This window comes from Pezoporus flaviventris, unplaced genomic scaffold (assembly GCF_033815535.1).
Source record: "Pezoporus flaviventris isolate CSIRO_AGI_PZ_B2104156 unplaced genomic scaffold, CSIRO_AGI_Pfla_v1 ptg000090l, whole genome shotgun sequence".
Classification (NCBI taxonomy): Eukaryota; Metazoa; Chordata; class Aves; order Psittaciformes; family Psittacidae; genus Pezoporus; species Pezoporus flaviventris.
The window spans coordinates 3,030,928-3,047,369 of record NW_026892638.1 but is presented as its reverse complement, the minus strand read 5'-3'; the positions used below and the strand labels follow the sequence as shown (position 1 = coordinate 3,047,369).

The 16,442-nt window shown below is 34.4% G+C and overlaps 1 protein-coding gene across 6 annotated transcripts in view; it reads left to right on the top strand.

The window, feature by feature from the left end:
- The window catches only part of AP3B1 (adaptor related protein complex 3 subunit beta 1), a 163,574-nt gene that overhangs the window by 81,135 nt on the left and 65,997 nt on the right, over positions 1–16,442 (top strand). For all 6 annotated transcript variants that reach the window (XR_009747291.1, XM_061475765.1, XM_061475769.1 and 3 more), the window contains 4 exons: positions 2,680–2,789; positions 10,000–10,176; positions 14,448–14,634; positions 15,608–15,738. Coding sequence is in view for 5 of the 6 variants with exons in the window: in XM_061475765.1 (XP_061331749.1) it covers positions 2,680–2,789; positions 10,000–10,176; positions 14,448–14,634; positions 15,608–15,738 (605 nt within the window). In the remaining variant the exon portion in view is untranslated. The remainder of the gene's footprint in view (positions 1–2,679; positions 2,790–9,999; positions 10,177–14,447; positions 14,635–15,607; positions 15,739–16,442) is intronic.

The window sequence follows — 16,442 nt, the reverse complement described above, 5'->3', positions numbered from 1 at the left end:
TCTGCAGGGTTGCTATCAATCCTTTCATCCCCCAGTCTGCATTGATATCAGGGGTTGCCCGAACCAAGTGCAGCACCTTGCACTTGCCCTTGTTGAACCCCATGAGGTTCACATGGACCTACTTCTCAAGCTTGTCCAGGTCTCTCTCAGTGGCATCCCATCCCTCACGTGTGCCAATCATACCACTTAGCTTGGTGTCATCTGCAAGTTTGGTGAGGATGCGCTTTTAATCTCACTGTCAGGTTCAGTTGGTATATTCCTTCCAAAAACAGTTGATGCAGTTTTGCTGCTTTTAGAAATAGTTATATAAATTACAGACTGTGGATAAATTATTCTTCAGTTGTGTGTTTTAGTTTCTGGAATTACTGGTTAATGTAAGTGGAAGGAAATTTGACTCGGCATCAGTGGTATCAAATGTAGTATTTCAGAATGCAGCTTTTAAATGTTGTCTGGTAATACATTCTTTGCTAAGGTCTTTTCCTGAGTTTCTGTTATAATGTTGTCAAATTCTCAATTATGAAAAATTTTAATTCTGTCCCCACAATTTACTGTCCACTACATTGTTAGTTTTTATATACATTTGGCAAAATGGAGTATTGAGTGATGTAATATTTTAGGTCTTTGTGAAGTTGTTCCTGCTGAGAGTAGTTGCTTCAAAATTGTGTGAAGAAAACTAGCAGTGGACATTATGCTAAGATATTTACTATGACTTGTGAAAATTGAAATTGCTGATACCTCTTGTAGTCTTCTCTATTGGTAATGGCATTCCTGATCAGATTTTCTGTGATATTTATTTTGTCTTTATTTTTAGATTTTGGTTTAAATTTGTGGCCCTATGGTATAATTTAGTTTACACTCTGTTTTGAAATTCTTGCATTCATATATCATTGTCTTTTATGTACTTTCACTTTGACAACTCCAGCAGTTACATTTTCAAATTTTTTTACCACTCATTCAAAATGCCAATTTTATCTCTACCTTTTGAGGGGTTTTTATTTGTCTTTAAATCTAAGTGTGTGTCTTTTATTTCATGCTCATTTTGGGATTCTTCATGTGCATAAAGCAAGCCTCAGAAAGCCTCTCTTCTAGAGGTCCTTTTTCTAATGCAAATTCATTTTGCTTTTGTTTGTACTTTCTTTTTTTCGTGTCTAGACTCATGTAAGAGAAACCTACCGGTTTATTTGCTTACAATTCTGGTTCAATTTTTTTAAATTTGGTCCCACAGATTGCATTAAAGTAGTTTGTATGGTGACTAAATGTACTGCACATTATTTTATCATGATTGGTTCTACACTGTCAACAGTTGTTTTTAATAATGACTTCGTGTGCACTCATATTTTTGGGTCCAGTGTTGTTTTGCTTAATCATTAAGCAGTATCACAAAACACTCAATAATGAAGGTTGCCATTACAATGTCCCCCTCTCTAAATGTTCCAGATTGTAATTTTAAAATTTTGAGAACTCTCTTTTTGTTTTATTATCTGGCAAAACTCAATTAGATTAAGTTGATCTGTAGGCTTGTGTGAGACATTGAGATACGTGAAGTAAATGTCTTAGCCTTACTTCAGGAAATAAGCCTAGAAAAATGGCTGAGATGTCATTTCAGATAAAGGATGACTCAAAAAGACACAAGGTAAGATGTAAGCATTTCAAAGGCTTATGGCATAATGATGCATACTCACAGATTTTGAAAAGTCTTTCTCCATAAGGACGTTTGCTTTCTTAAAAAAAAAAAAACAAAAAAAACAACAAAAAAAACCAGACATCTCTTCCCTGTACTGTTCTTTTGAAACTTCAGCATGCTCGATTGCTGTCCATGCATCAGTTTAACTCTTGAAACATGGGAATACCTCTGTTTAACAAATGGTAGTTGGGCTTTTTCTTTGTTTTAAACAATGATAGTTTAGGAGAAGTAGTTACTATCTTTTTGTAGTGTAAGTGAAATGTTGAGCTTTTACAGTAGTGTGTTTTGGTTTCAGTTTTCCTTGCAGCTGGAATTTACTCTTGCATAGAAGCTTACCTCTGCACCAGTGGGTTTTTTCAGCTTCAGGAATTGTACATTTCATACAAGTTGATCATGCTGCGATTGTTACTTGTTACAGTAGTTAAGCACTCCAGTGCATGACTTTGGCATAAATCTTACAGCTTGCTATTTAGAAGCTTCATTTGGATATACTAGAGATTAGGTTACAGACCTAAGAAAAGGTGAAAAAGTGTAAAGGAAATGTTTAGTTATTTTTCTTGTTTATGAATGAGCTGTTACATTTAACATTGTAGATATCTTTGAAAATTTAAAAAAGTGTTTGTATTTTTAATACAGGCAGCAAATTACTTATGAATATGCATATTTTCGATGAAAAACAGATGTTTTTTCATGCTGTTCCTCAATCTGAAAAGGAAAAAATACAAAGAGCAGCTTTACTAAAAAGCAATTTGAAAAAAATATGTAATAGGATGATATTTTACATTTATAGCACTTCTGTTGTCCTCTTCCTGTGCCTTATAACTTGAAGCTGAACTTTTATTGCTTAGAGTGTTTTACATCTTTGTTACCAAATAAATATTCAGTTCTGCAAAGCATCTTTAGAAAACTGATAACATCTTTTATGATGAATTATTTATAACTTTTTCTTTTATATAAATACTTTTTAAGTTAATGATCTGTTTTGTCTTAAACAGAAATTGTAGTTGCTGAAAGTGTGGTTGTCATTAAGAAACTGCTGCAAACCCAGCCAGCACAACATGGTGAAATTATTAAGCATATGGCCAAACTCCTGGATAACATTACAGTGAGTATTTGTGCACAATGTCTTCCTTATTGACTGATAAAAATCACACTATCTACTTTGAATGTGGGCCATAAACAGAAATAGATATATTAGAGAAATAGAACATTATGTATTTTTAACATAAAATACCATTTTTTATGATTTTATGAAAGAGGAAATAGAAGCAATCAGATGGCATCAATTTGTGCTTTAGACCTGAGGAGCTATTTTGAAAGAGTTCCCCAGATCTGTTGGGTATTGCTAGTACCATTAGGCCAAACGAATAGCAGGTTTCAAACGTAGAGTGGGTAAGTTGAAATGAACAGCATAGCAGCATTCAACTTGAGGATTTTCATCTGGTTGCCTTATTGATCTGGGATAGAGTTTTATTCTAAATATTTTTCCCTATCCTGAAATTACCTCATCTTTGCATGGTGCCAGACATGCTTCTGTGAGTGTGTTGCGATGTTTCTTCAAGTTGCATTTTCATCTTCTGGGTGTTTTAAGATTCTGTGGCATTTAACAGTAAAATTTACATTATTACCTATAATCTATCCTTAGATTAAATTGACATTTATGTATGTCAATATTTACTTCCCTAATTTTCCTCGAAGTCTGAGTTATTGATGAAACATTTAGTGGTCTTATCCTATATGACTGAAGACTATTAGCTACCTATTGCATCATACCTCAGTGGTGACAGATTTTGATCTGTCAGTAATTATTTTTCTGTAGATGCTATAAATAGAACTGTTCCATTTCATACAATTACACATTTATTAATGATAGAACAGTAAATATTTTCTAAATCAGTGAATTTGCTATTTTCTGTAGTTGACTTTAACAAAGTTTGGAATAATAAAAGAAAAAGGAAATGTGATCTGGTTAGTTCATGCTTGCTGAACAGATTAAACATACAAATTTTTGGTCACTAGGAGCTCAGACTTCTTAACTGATGTAAAGAAAATTCTACTGGATTGCTTATATCCAGAATCAAAGAGGCTATAAGATACTGCTGCTAGTTCTATATCAAATAAATATCACCCATGATTTTAGAAAATTTGTGCAATATTTTGATTGATAGTTACAATCTTATGAATTGTGTATAATCTTATACACATCTTCTGGCACTTTGTCAGATCGGTTTGTCATCCTGTGGGTCAGCATATTATTCAAAAGAAAGTAGTTGTTTTCTAAATACACTGTTTAACACTGAAAAGAGTTTTGTAGCTGTTTTATACAATTAATACTTCTGGGTTAATATTTCAAGTTTTAAATACATTAAAGTTTTTTTAAAATATCTGAAGTATGGGGAAGCATAAACACAGAAATTCTTTGATGCTTAAGGAGTTGAAATGAATTTAATACTATGTAAAATGCAACCAAAACATGAACAGAATTAAATTCATTTGAATAGAAAAACACTTAAGGTTTTGATTGTTCTGTCATGATTTAGTTTAGGTAAATGATGAACACTTAGCCAGTACAATAAAAAAGTGTAAACTGGATGGAATACATTCTTAGGCTGGTGCCTGAATTTGCTTTGTTCATGTTGTGTTAGCCTGAGATACTGATTGTCACTGATGAGGTGCTTAAAATCTTTTGAATCAATGTTTCTTTCAGGTCATCCAGTCTGAATTTTTCTCATCTTCCTTAATCTTGTCTTCATCTGCTTCATCTACAAAGCCATTTAGAAAGTGGTAGGATAGATAGTAAGCTAAATATATATGACCAATTACAAGAAATATTAGGAAGTTCAGTTAAAAACTACTCTTGCAGACTCTTATTTACATTAAAGTTTAGGACTAGATCCATTTCAGCTTGCTCTGTAATTGATTGTTTCTTACATATCTAAAAAGAGTGCTCATTTTTCTACTTCTGCTGTATTATCATTTGTACCTTAAACTTTTACCTCCGGCATGTCCAGGCAAAGATCTTTGAGATTTGTTTTGTGTCTGGTATTTGTTGAGTACCAAGACCTGTGCATAGTACAACTCAGTATATCTGTATTCCAGCTCCAAGATATTTTTCCCTAGAAATACTTTAGGGTCCATCAGAATGAGTAGAATTGGTTTTTTTTAAAGTCCTGTTACTAATGTTTCAAGGCTAGCTGTATCACTTCTGAAAAAACACTTCTGATTTCTAAGTATCACTAATAAGTAAGTAAATTTCAACTGTTCAGACCCTATATTAGTTTAGATTACCTTGGATAGTTTTGTGTCAGCAGACTATCTCCTCACTAAATAGCCCTTTTCTAGGTTACTTGCAAATCTGTTGAACAGCAGGTTTTCCCCTGTAGGTCCCTTGGGACATCTGATGATTGCTTCCATTCTAACTGTTTTTTGTCTTTTCTATTATCCAGTCCTTTTTTATTCATGAGAGTGCTTTTCCACCTTGTAAAAAATGGCATTTTCAAAGACGTTGTTTGTGGGCTTTTGAGAAAGCTTTTATAATACTCTCTCATCTAATGTGTGTCATATAGTCATATATGACTTCAAAACATGTATGGTCCAGAATTTGTCTACATGAGCCTGCAGATTCAATCTGAATTAAGTTTTAAAGTGGTTTGGTGAGACTGCATTGATTAAACTGAATTAACATGAGATATTTTTGTGCAACATCCAAAGTATGCCTCTTTTGATTTATCTTAATTCATTTTAGCAATGAATGAATGTAAACCAACCTAGCAAGAATTAGCTCTGAGTAAAAATATCTCGGTGGTCTACATTTGTGTATTTCCTCATATAAACAAGTTGCAGTAGTCTCCAAATTAGTTTCTGCCTTTTCTTTTTAGAAAAATAATTTATGTGGGTAAATTGTACCCAGTAGTGATTGCTTTCTGGGTGATGGGAATCTTGTAGTTTTGGTTTTCTCCAGGCTGTCTCTTACAGTACTTCTAAGGCAGTGTTGATTGGGTTTTTTTCTTTCAATAGCTGGTGGATTCTGAAATCCTTGGTTTTCATTACAGACCCATTTCTAGCTCCTTCTAGAGTATGACTGAGACTGTTTTCTGATCTGGAGATGAGGAGAAGCACTTCTTGATGGGATAAAGACAAGATAAAGGGGGAAAATAAGATAGATGCAGTAATTTTGAAGAATTTAATATGTGGAGGAAAATGTGTCACATATGGGAGCAATTAAGAATTACTAATTGCTGGTTTGGTTTGGATTCTGATTACTACATGAGGTGACTGGGAGTTTTTGACACTGCTCTATCCATTCATCCAACAATAGCAAACTTAAGGCCCTCTGCAGTGTTCCTATGTAAATACTGCTTATTGCTATGTTTCTGATATGGCTTCACAGCAGAGGTGGCTTGCTTTCTTTAAGTTCTCCATTACCTCAATGTTGGGAAGGTATCACAAGTTATGATATTCATATGTTGACATGTATTTCATTTCTCAAAGATTCACGTTCTAGCTACATTCTTTTCCGTATGATACACTTTACTAATATATTTTTTAACCTTTATTTAAGTAATTCTTTAACAAATAATTCTCATAATATGATGGGGTTTTACTTGCTCTAATAACTATGCAATGTTTTAGAATTTGAGAGAAACGTGTGGCCTTTGGTACATTGTGTCCAGGGACTCTGTATACTGAACTTGAAACAAATATTGAGCTTGAATAAAAAACAATCCTTTTTTAAAGGAATTTTATGTTTAGAGGTTCAAATAATGGGTGAGTCCTTGAATGTCTACCATCTGGAAACAGAAAGCCCCCAACGCTTGTCTTTTACTCCTGTGCTTTCCTGTATACCTTTCTTCTTGCTGCCAGTCTGACATTTCACATGGCCTTCATCCCTCTTTCCATTTCTGATTCCAGTAACATTTAAAGAATTGGTAGCTAGAGAATTAGATGTCTTTTACAATTTGAATATATCCTGGTTTTGTGACAAATGTGGATAACCAGAATTGGTGGGTTTAAGTTGTACTTTAACGTAGTATCTTGTGTAATAAGGTTAGAGCTTAACTACAATAGCTTTTGAATTGTGCTGCTTAGAGTGATCTGTAAAGTCTTTATGATGTATTTCTGTATCTGCAGTAACCAGACTCTTCGAGGGGAGAGGGTCTGCCTAGTTTTGGGGGGTTGGTTTGTTTGTTTATTTGTTTTTAACCATTTATTTATTTTCCTCCAGGCAGGTAATGGGTTGAAATGGCAGTAGGAACTGCCTTCTGGTACTAAGGCTTAAAATGAGCACTTAACCACTTGCTCAGGGCACATGGAATAAAACATCAGGCAAAGTAATTTACAATCCTGTTTGCCTTTGAGGATAATGCAGAGCAGGGCTGAATAATGAAAGTATTATTTCCTTCATTTTTGTCAATTCAAGGTCCCTACTTAAGCTATGCTAGAAAAGGCACTGAAGGTCTAGAAGTAGCTTCATTTCTTGATTGCTGTTTTGAATGCCCTGGAAACAGCGGCTGCAGGATCATGCACTTGATATTACGTGTTTGAGAACTGGAAGACTGAAACAGGGAAAAAGAAGTCTGAAAATATTGTGTGATTTTAACCCCAGATGAATCCAGTGACACAGAAACATTGGGTTCATCAGTTTGACATCCGCTTTTCATTAAAATGGCTTCCACTCAGGGTTTGATTCAAAAAGTCTCTAATTGATACTGATTCTTATTGCACAAAATTGTGTTTAACATATACAGTATTTACGTAGTAAGCTAACCACCTGGGGAAAAGACAGTCTCATGAGAAATATCATCTGCCTTCTGTTATTGCTGTTTTTCAAATTAGGCTTAATTTATTTTGTATTGTAAAGCTAGCTTATTATTCTAATAATTATATTTTACAAACTGGGAAAAAAATTTACAGAGTAAAACACTGCTTAAATGCACACTGTTTAAATATATTTAAATATGTTTAATTGTGGTTTTAAAGTGTGGTCCTGATTTGACTCAGAAAATTACATCAGTGATGTTTGTCTTCTGTAAGTAAAACAATTACTGAAATTGATCTGGTCTGTGAGGTATTTTTGCTTTATGAAAAAACAATAATAGAAAAGGGGATGTTTCTAATAGGCTGCTGCCCAAACCGTGGTACTTCACGATCTTGTCAGAATTCTAATGTTTTTACAAGTCTGTAATGAAATATTTTAGAAAAATAAATCTAGCATAACTGAAATCTGAAGTTGTCTATATATTCTTATTTGGAGGTGTATCTCTGTACAGCAGGCAACTTGAACTGCTCTAATACTGGAAAATTTAATGTACCACTCAATTACTGTTCTTTAGCCCAATTTAAGATAATAGATGGGGAGTGAGGTCTTAATGCAGTGTAACCTTTGGAACATTAGAAATAACCTCTTTTCCTTCTGAAATCAGTGTACAGTAATGGCATCAGTCTTACCATTTTGCAGGCAACATGTTCTGACTGTGTTTAAAGTTTTTATATTTAGCAGTCGTTCAGTAACTTGTTTCTCTCTCACACACTGTAAATTCTAAGAATTGAAATTTTCTTGTCAATTCACTCAAAAAAATACTAGTCTGAATCTCAATTAATACACATATTTATTTATGTTAAATCACTCTAAATGTTACATCTACCTGAAATATCTTTTCCATGTTTTGAATTGGCATTTATCTATTAATATGATTTTGTTGTTGTTGTTGTTGAATTTCTGTGTTCAGTCTTTGTGATCTGGTTGCTTTCTCTGTCAGCAGACATTCTCCTTTGTTTTACTCATGACATGCTTGTTTATATTTTTGTTGGCATGTGTATTTGTAACAATATGAAGTATAGAGGTAGATACCGTCAAGTTGACTTTATTCAAAGCTGTTCCCAAACTTTTTGGAGCAGTAAGACATCTTTAATCATTAAAATTTCTCATGAATGTAAGTAGTATTTCTTTAGTATGGCTTAGTGAGCCAATTATCAGAACTGTGGACCATAGTTTGCAAATTGATATCCTGGACCTTGATATTTGTGACCTTTTATGAATGTAACTGGAAAGCAGTACTTTCAAATTTTATGTGTATAAAGGATCAGGTACTTAATAGTTGGTCCCCACTGTAATTCTGAGAAACAGAGTTTTGTATGTTAAAACCTGACATTTGCTGAAAAAGAAATTGCGGTATAAAAGATGCTAAGAATTATTTTTTCAAGAACACTAATGCTGAATTTCTAAAGTTTGTTTCTCCTGTGAATCTTACCTAAGGCATAATTTGCAGTTGCTTAAGTGTAAGCTTATGAAAAAAGAATAGAATGCATAGAACTGGGAGTAATTCAAAGTTGGAAGCTTTCCTTTTTTCTGAACTACAGTCAGTCATTTGGTAGAACAGTTATGTTTTTCCCTAATATTTTGACATCTGTTGAACAAGAGTCTCTACAGAACATGACAGAACCACAATATGTAGGCGCGATGTTAAACATGCTTCTGCCTAGAAAAATTTTCTCATCGCAGATTTTCTTCCTTCCTCTCAAGGAAGGAGAATGTTTCTGGGGAGGTATGTAGCACAGGTGCAGTTTTTAATTTGACCACCAGATTATATGGACTAGCTCACCTTTGAGAAGAATGCGTGAATATTATTTCATTTAACTCCTAAGTACTCCTACCTAAATTTGGCATTGAGCTTCTGTTTCTTTCCGTGCTTTTATATTTTGCTTCCTCTCCATCTGTGACAGTACTGTGATTTTGAAGTCTGTGCCATATGCTAGGAATAAATCTAAAAAACTGTCATAAAATTTTAAATAAAAATGAAGGAAAGATAGAAGTAGTCTTAAAGAAATTCTTGAGTTTTTCAATTAGATAAGCAGGATTTGAGCAAGTGTTGGAAACCTTTTTATACGAATATAGTCACAAAAAAGCATTGTTCTATTTCAGCATGGTGTTTACCGTAACCTTGGTGGCAAGAATTCCCAACCATGTTTGAAGGCTTGGATTCACTTTCCAACTGCCACAAGCTTGTAGTGTGAACATGATGCACATCACTTCAGTGCACTTCTGTTTCCATTTCTTCTCTGTTTGTCTTGTCAACTTGTAATGCACTTAATACATGGGGTTTGGGACAGGATCTGTATCTTAAATTGTATGAATATTCAATCTATAACATTGGCCAACTGAACAGTAGTTTATTTTGGTCTCTATTTCTTGCGTGGCAATTGTCTTTAAATAGTATTTTACTGAACACTATTTTATTGTTACTGAACACAGACAGGTACAAGTGCATAATAGTCTTTGTGAATGTGTTAACTTAGAGTGCTCAATGTTTTCTCAGGTTCCAGTAGCCAGAGCCAGCATTCTCTGGCTTATCGGCGAGTACTGTGAATGGGTTCCAAAGATTGCACCTGATGTTTTGAGAAAGACAGCCAAGAGCTTCACTAATGAAGATGACCTTGTAAAGCTGCAGATCCTAAATTTGGGTGCAAAACTATATTTAACAAACTCAAAGCAGGTAAGCATAAACTTATAAGTGTACATATTTAGAGTCACAGCAGATTTTGTATAGTCTGTGTAGATCAGTAGTGATTTCTTTTATATAAGTAACCAAAACTAGTTTATATTATTCTACAGATAAAAGCTGAACATCAGTTTTCAAGAAATCCTGAGAGTCTAAATCTAACCATGAGTCTTTCAGTCTGTAAATATGAACGTAGTGATGACATCACTGTTTTTTGTTTTTTGCCTCTTTCTTCCTAGGGAAATTGCAGATTTTTTTATTCACATAAATAGAAAAAAAAAGTGTAAATTTTATTACTAGTACCAGATAGTAGATTTTCCAGGTGTGATTTCCTGTTTTCTGGTCTAAGACCAGAATTTTCAAAGGAGTTCCCTAAATTTGAACAAGAAGCTGCTGATTTTTTATTCAGAATATTTACAAGGAGATGCCAGCAAAAGGCTCTATTATGTCTTTCCATCAGTAGTCATCTCCTCTTAAAGATGGGTATTTTTTCTGTATTTCTTACTATTTCACTTTACCATGTGGGGGTTGATAATCGCGAGCAATAAAGATAATCTAAAAATGTCAGCTAGTACAAAAAGATGAACTTGGATCTACAGGCAGCAGAAAACAGTGGCTATAGGAGGTGCCAACTGCTTCATTCATCTCAGTGACAGCACTGTGAACTTTGTCACTCTCTGGCTATGGAATATAGCATCTTGACACTAATTTTTCTCTGTAATTCCAGTTATTACTGTAAACGATTGTAAAGTAAAAAGAAATGTCCAAATGTAGAAGAAATACATTATCAGAAATACGTGCTTCCTGGGTTACTAGGCCTCTTTGTCTTACAGCAGCTTGGACAGTATAGAATCTTGTACCTCTGCATCTGTGGTATCGCCTTGTGCTTTGATAGCTCTATCCAGCTGCAGACTTCATCTGTCTGAGTCTTTATTCTTTGAGAGGTGAACTGTCTTGCATGCATGCGGATTAGAATGAATTCTTGTCCTTTGCTTATACAGTCTAAAACTGGGACAATAACAGAAGTGACTTTTTTCTATCATACTTCTCTTCATGAAAATGCTGACTGAGCTACGGGAAAATTGGTTTGATTGTCTAAACTGTCTCTTTTTGGACCATTACATGATATGTACTGATTTTCCATACAATTTTTGAAATTTTACAGTAATTTTTCCACACCATACTTGACAAATCAATTTCCTAGAAGGAGATGATGGTTTCTGTGATGCTCTTTTTCCAGTTTCACATCTTAATACATTTTAAACTGTTCTTGTAAGTGTTGCATAATATTTTATTCAAATACAGTAGTGATGATAAAGCAGAAGAAACTGTCTCCTGATATGCCTGCTTGAATGAATTTTGTCAAAGAATATTTTCCTCTTTTAATGTTTTAGGCTGTGGGAAAATATGTTGTCTTCGCACATGTCCAAGCTACTCATATACTAAGCTGTAACAGAGTAGGTTGATGACTTGGCTTGATTCAAAACTTTGCAAACTAGAATGTAATGGGTTTGCCTTTAGGAGCTGGGAACACTCTTCATATATCTACATACTTATTCGCAGGAGGAGCTCTTCTTTACTTACTCAGTATGGAAACATTTCTTTCTGTAATGACTTCAGTTTCTAAAAAGTCCAGCCATTTTTCAGTCTAATTTTTCAAACTTGAAGGGAGATCTTGTACACTTCACTACTCAGTTTTAGTATGTCCGAATCTCCTGATCTCTGTTTTGTCCCTCTGTATCCCACCCCACTATGTAATAGTTTTTGAATCCTTATCAGTTTCATCCAAAGTCAGTTGGGTTGTGAAAATCTCAAAGATACAATATCATTCTATTGAAAAGTAGTGGTAGGATAGCCAAAAGAGACTTAACACCAACCAGGCAGACAGAAAGAGCTCTTCACTGAGGTGAGGGAAAGACAGGCAAAACTCAACTGTTAAATCATGTTTGGAGAAAAGCACAAAAATCTGGAGGAAATAAGACTTTGTTATTCTTTCCCCTTCTGTAAATATGTTTCCTTACTTTCTTATAATTGCCTTAGCTTATGTTTAAGCACTTAACGCAGAACATTTTTGGGAAAGCTTTATATGATTCAGGATTTTTGTAAGAATTTTCAGTATCTGTGAAATTCTGTGATGACCCCATGAACTCCAAGCCTTTTATAATTTAAGGCAGAGTTTCAGGTTCAGCCCTATCTAGATAAATATGTAATAAGAGCAGGCCTTCCTCTCTCTGGTTGTCTGTGTTGTTTGGTAAACTTGCTTACTTATTTCATCATTTAGGGACATAAAAATCCTCATGAATGTGCTTGATAGATGTGTAAATCTATAGCCCACGTAAGAGAAAGTGTTAAATAGAAAATGTCATCTAATTGCTTTAGCTGTTTCTTGAATATAGTAGAAAGAATAAAGAGATTATGATGGGATTCTGTTGTATAATGCAGCAGAAAGAAGTCACACCAGAAGAAGTCACGAGTAATCCTAGTGTGTAAATAGATATGTCCAACTTGGTTCAGCACAATAGCCTTATCTTGCGTATCTGAACAATCAAGTTACTGCAATGATATCAAAGAGTAGACAGACAGCTGTTTCTCTCCCATTGTAGAGCCTCCTCTGTTGGTGATACTTGTATTATAAAAATTATCCAGTGGGGATCTACCAATCCTAATATTGGATAGGCATTATGTTATTCAAGAGAAGTATTGCCACTAGAAAATTGTGGAAATACTGCTGAGGGATGACTTGAAGCGTACTTTTCATATTAACCAAATGTAAGTGTACAAAAAATAGTAATAGCTTCTAACAGTGTGAAGATTAAAGAAATTATATTATGCCTATATAATGAGCATGTTCAGATAGGCAGTGTTGATGTATGATAATAAATGTATTATAACATATATAAGAATACTTTTGCCTTACTGAACAGTCATGGTGTGTAGATTCTGTCATATTTCACCAAAATAATGTGCTTACTGAAATAATTTTCAACTTTTTATGGATATTTCTTTGTTGGAAAAACTGATGTGTGTTTGTTAAGGGGGTTTTGTTTGTTTTTTTGTTTTTAATTAAAATTAATTATTAGAATAATTCTATTAGCTATCTCCATGTAGAAAAGCTCTGCTACTTGTTTGGTTGCATTGCTGTAAGGGGAAAAAAGTGTTTTCGTGCTCTTTGTACTGTATATGATGCTTGCAAGGAGGCTTCTTGAAGATATGGAGCCTTCTTAGTTAAAATATTAAAAATTAACTTCCTTATGATGGTATATTATTTTTGTTCTTTTTCTGGTTTGCTTGTCTATAAAGTGGCATACCTCTTCCTAAGGTATATAATGGTTACAAGTCCATTCCAGCAACATTGTTCTGGTTACACTATGTTATTACTAAGATGCTGGGAAAGTCTCCCTAATGTTTTTATACTCCTTGCCCCCCCCCCCCCCCCCTTTTTTTTTTCAGTTTTAAAAATTTAACTGAATTATTTAAATTATTTAATACATGTTAATTTTCTCAGACATCAAATTAGGAAATCCTATTACGCCGTAAAAAGCTGTGATAATATAAATTGCTCTCTTACATAAATAAATAAATGACCGATATTGCTGGAGGCTTTAAGCTTCAAGGAAAAAAATAGAAGAAGTCTTTTATCCTGGTTTTTAGAGGGCATCAGCAGCTTGCTTTTATGAAAAAGTAACAGCTAAATGCACTGCAAATAATTTGCAGTAATCCAGTTCAGTGATTCATGTGTCTGCTTTAATGGGTCATAATTCAGGATAAAGTAACTGAGTGCAGTCAGAGTGCAGACACTGCTTATGCCAGGGACAGTATCTCTTCATAAAACACACCTCAGCAGAAGCAGTTTGCCAGCCCCCTAATACCCTCTGATGTTTTGATGTCCTGCATATTTTTCCGATTAAGTTTTGAGTGCCATGTTTTTAGTTGTATTTCCACATTCATTATCCTCACGTAGACCCTTCAGTGGGTTTGCCATATATGATTATTTTTTTAATGATGCCTTTCTTTCCACTTCAGCAGTTTAATAATCTAGCACATGGCTGCTTCTCAGTACTCAGCATTCACCTCCCCAATACAGAAGAGGACATGTGCTTTGGCTGCAGAATTCCATTTGCAGCTTTAGAAATGCATATTCCCTGTGGAACAACATTTGTTTGACATAACCATTCATTTTTATTACCTCTTTAAATATGTTTATCCAGAGTTATCAATAATCATAAATAACTTGTATTCTGTTCTTGTCCTGTTTTTTTCCACAGACAAAATTGCTTACCCAGTACGTATTAAATCTCGGCAAGTATGATCAAAGCTACGACATCAGAGACCGTACAAGATTTATTAGGCAGCTCATCGTTCCAAATGAGAAGAGTGGAGCTTTAAGCAAATATGCCAAAAAAATATTTCTGGCACAGAAACCTGCCCCATTGCTTGAGTCTCCTTTTAAAGGTATAAGTGCCAAAATCATTTGGTAAATGTTCATTGTGTAAAGGAATGTGGCAGCCTGTCCTATTTCGATTATGCTTACTAATTGTGTTACTTAGGAAATACAAATTATTAATATGCAAGTGTACTCACTCTGCTTACTTGCTCTATGCAAGCATGGTTTACGTGGCACAAACACAGTGTGTTTCTCTGATGCTAAAACCTGACAAACTGATCCATTTGTGCTCTTGTGGATTTTAAATTTGATTTAAATAACAGAAGGTGTTTCTTTTGAGGAAAGTGATTCCTCAATTTAGGAAAATAGCTCTCGTCTTTTACCTGGATTTTAGTAGAAGATTGTTAATGTGAATATTGCAGATGTTTTGTGAATCGGAAATAAACTGAATCTCAATAGATTAGGTTTTTGTTGTTTTTCTTCAAAGTCATAATTTTCCCTGTGCATTTTTCTTATCCTTTCACAAGTAAGAACCATTATCTGTCATCTCAAGATTAAAAGGTTATCAGGTTATCTTAATTAAAAATGCTCTGTTATTGTGACAGTTTGCAATTTAAATTTTCATATTTACTTAGTCCCAGTTTTGAAGCTATAAGAGGAGCTCCATTCTGAAGAAAAACTATTAAAATTCTGGATGTGTTTGTGCCAAGACATGTATATGGATTGTTTAACTGTGCTGTCATTCTTAATATTCACAGTAAAGTAATTTTTAGAGAAGCTACATTTCAGAGCAACACCTCTAAACACACTGACTGATTAGCTTTTTTATTGACCATTATGGGAGAGATTATTGTAATCTATGGACTGAAATCAGTTTTTTGACCTATGAAGAGCTTCCTAGTTTATATTTATTTCATGACATTTGAGGTAATACAATGGCAATTACCTTTAGCCCTGATTAAGATTGCTCTTTGTGGTAGAGCTCATGGTGTTTGTATCTTTCTCTCCTTCCCCCCCCCACCTTTTTTTTTTTTTTAATAGGTAGGGATCATTTCCAGCTTGGCACTTTGTCTCACACACTGAACAGCCAAGCCACTGGCTACCTGGAGCTGTCTGACTGGCCAGAGGTGGCGCCTGACCCCTCCGTCCGAAACGTTGAAATAGTTGAGTCGGTACGTCAGCATCATTAGAAGTAGCTTCACTTTGCTAGAAGGCACTCATTATAGAGTATTAGCCTAAAATACAAGTATTTAAATCCTGTCTGTATGCTATACTGAAAAACTTTGATGCGCAGGAGTATTTGTATTGCTTATTTTACCTTGGAAACATGCACAGTGCTTGCTCTTTGCACTGGGAGAAGTGGATCAACTGTAGACCACTTCTGCTTTGCTCGTGGATTAAATGGGCTTTTTTCCGTCTCCATCTCACTTTTGATTTCATACCTCTGTTCTTTGTATCTCTGACTGCTGTGCTGTAGTTTGTTAGATGTTGTTAATGATGAGCGTAACACCTACTAAAGTAGATGAGTAGTTGTGTACAAATCCAAGTCTAAACAGAAAAGAAAAAAGGTAATATAAACAAAAGGCAGCAGCAGGGAAGGAAACTATGTTTGGAAATTTAAAGTTTCAAAGAGACCAGTGTTACGTTTCATATCATCTGGAGGTAATTATGAAAGTTTATAATAGAAAAATGTCACCTTTTAGTGCATTCAGATCATTTGTTGACATTACATGGCTGGTCTTCTACTGTCAATGGCTTTTTGTTACTGGACTGTAAACTCTGAGGCAAAGTTATGTTGTGGTACCAAAGCTGTGATATATGCCTCAGGTTCCAGCATCCTACTAAATGTCACTAAAAGCTATTAAACAGTAACAGA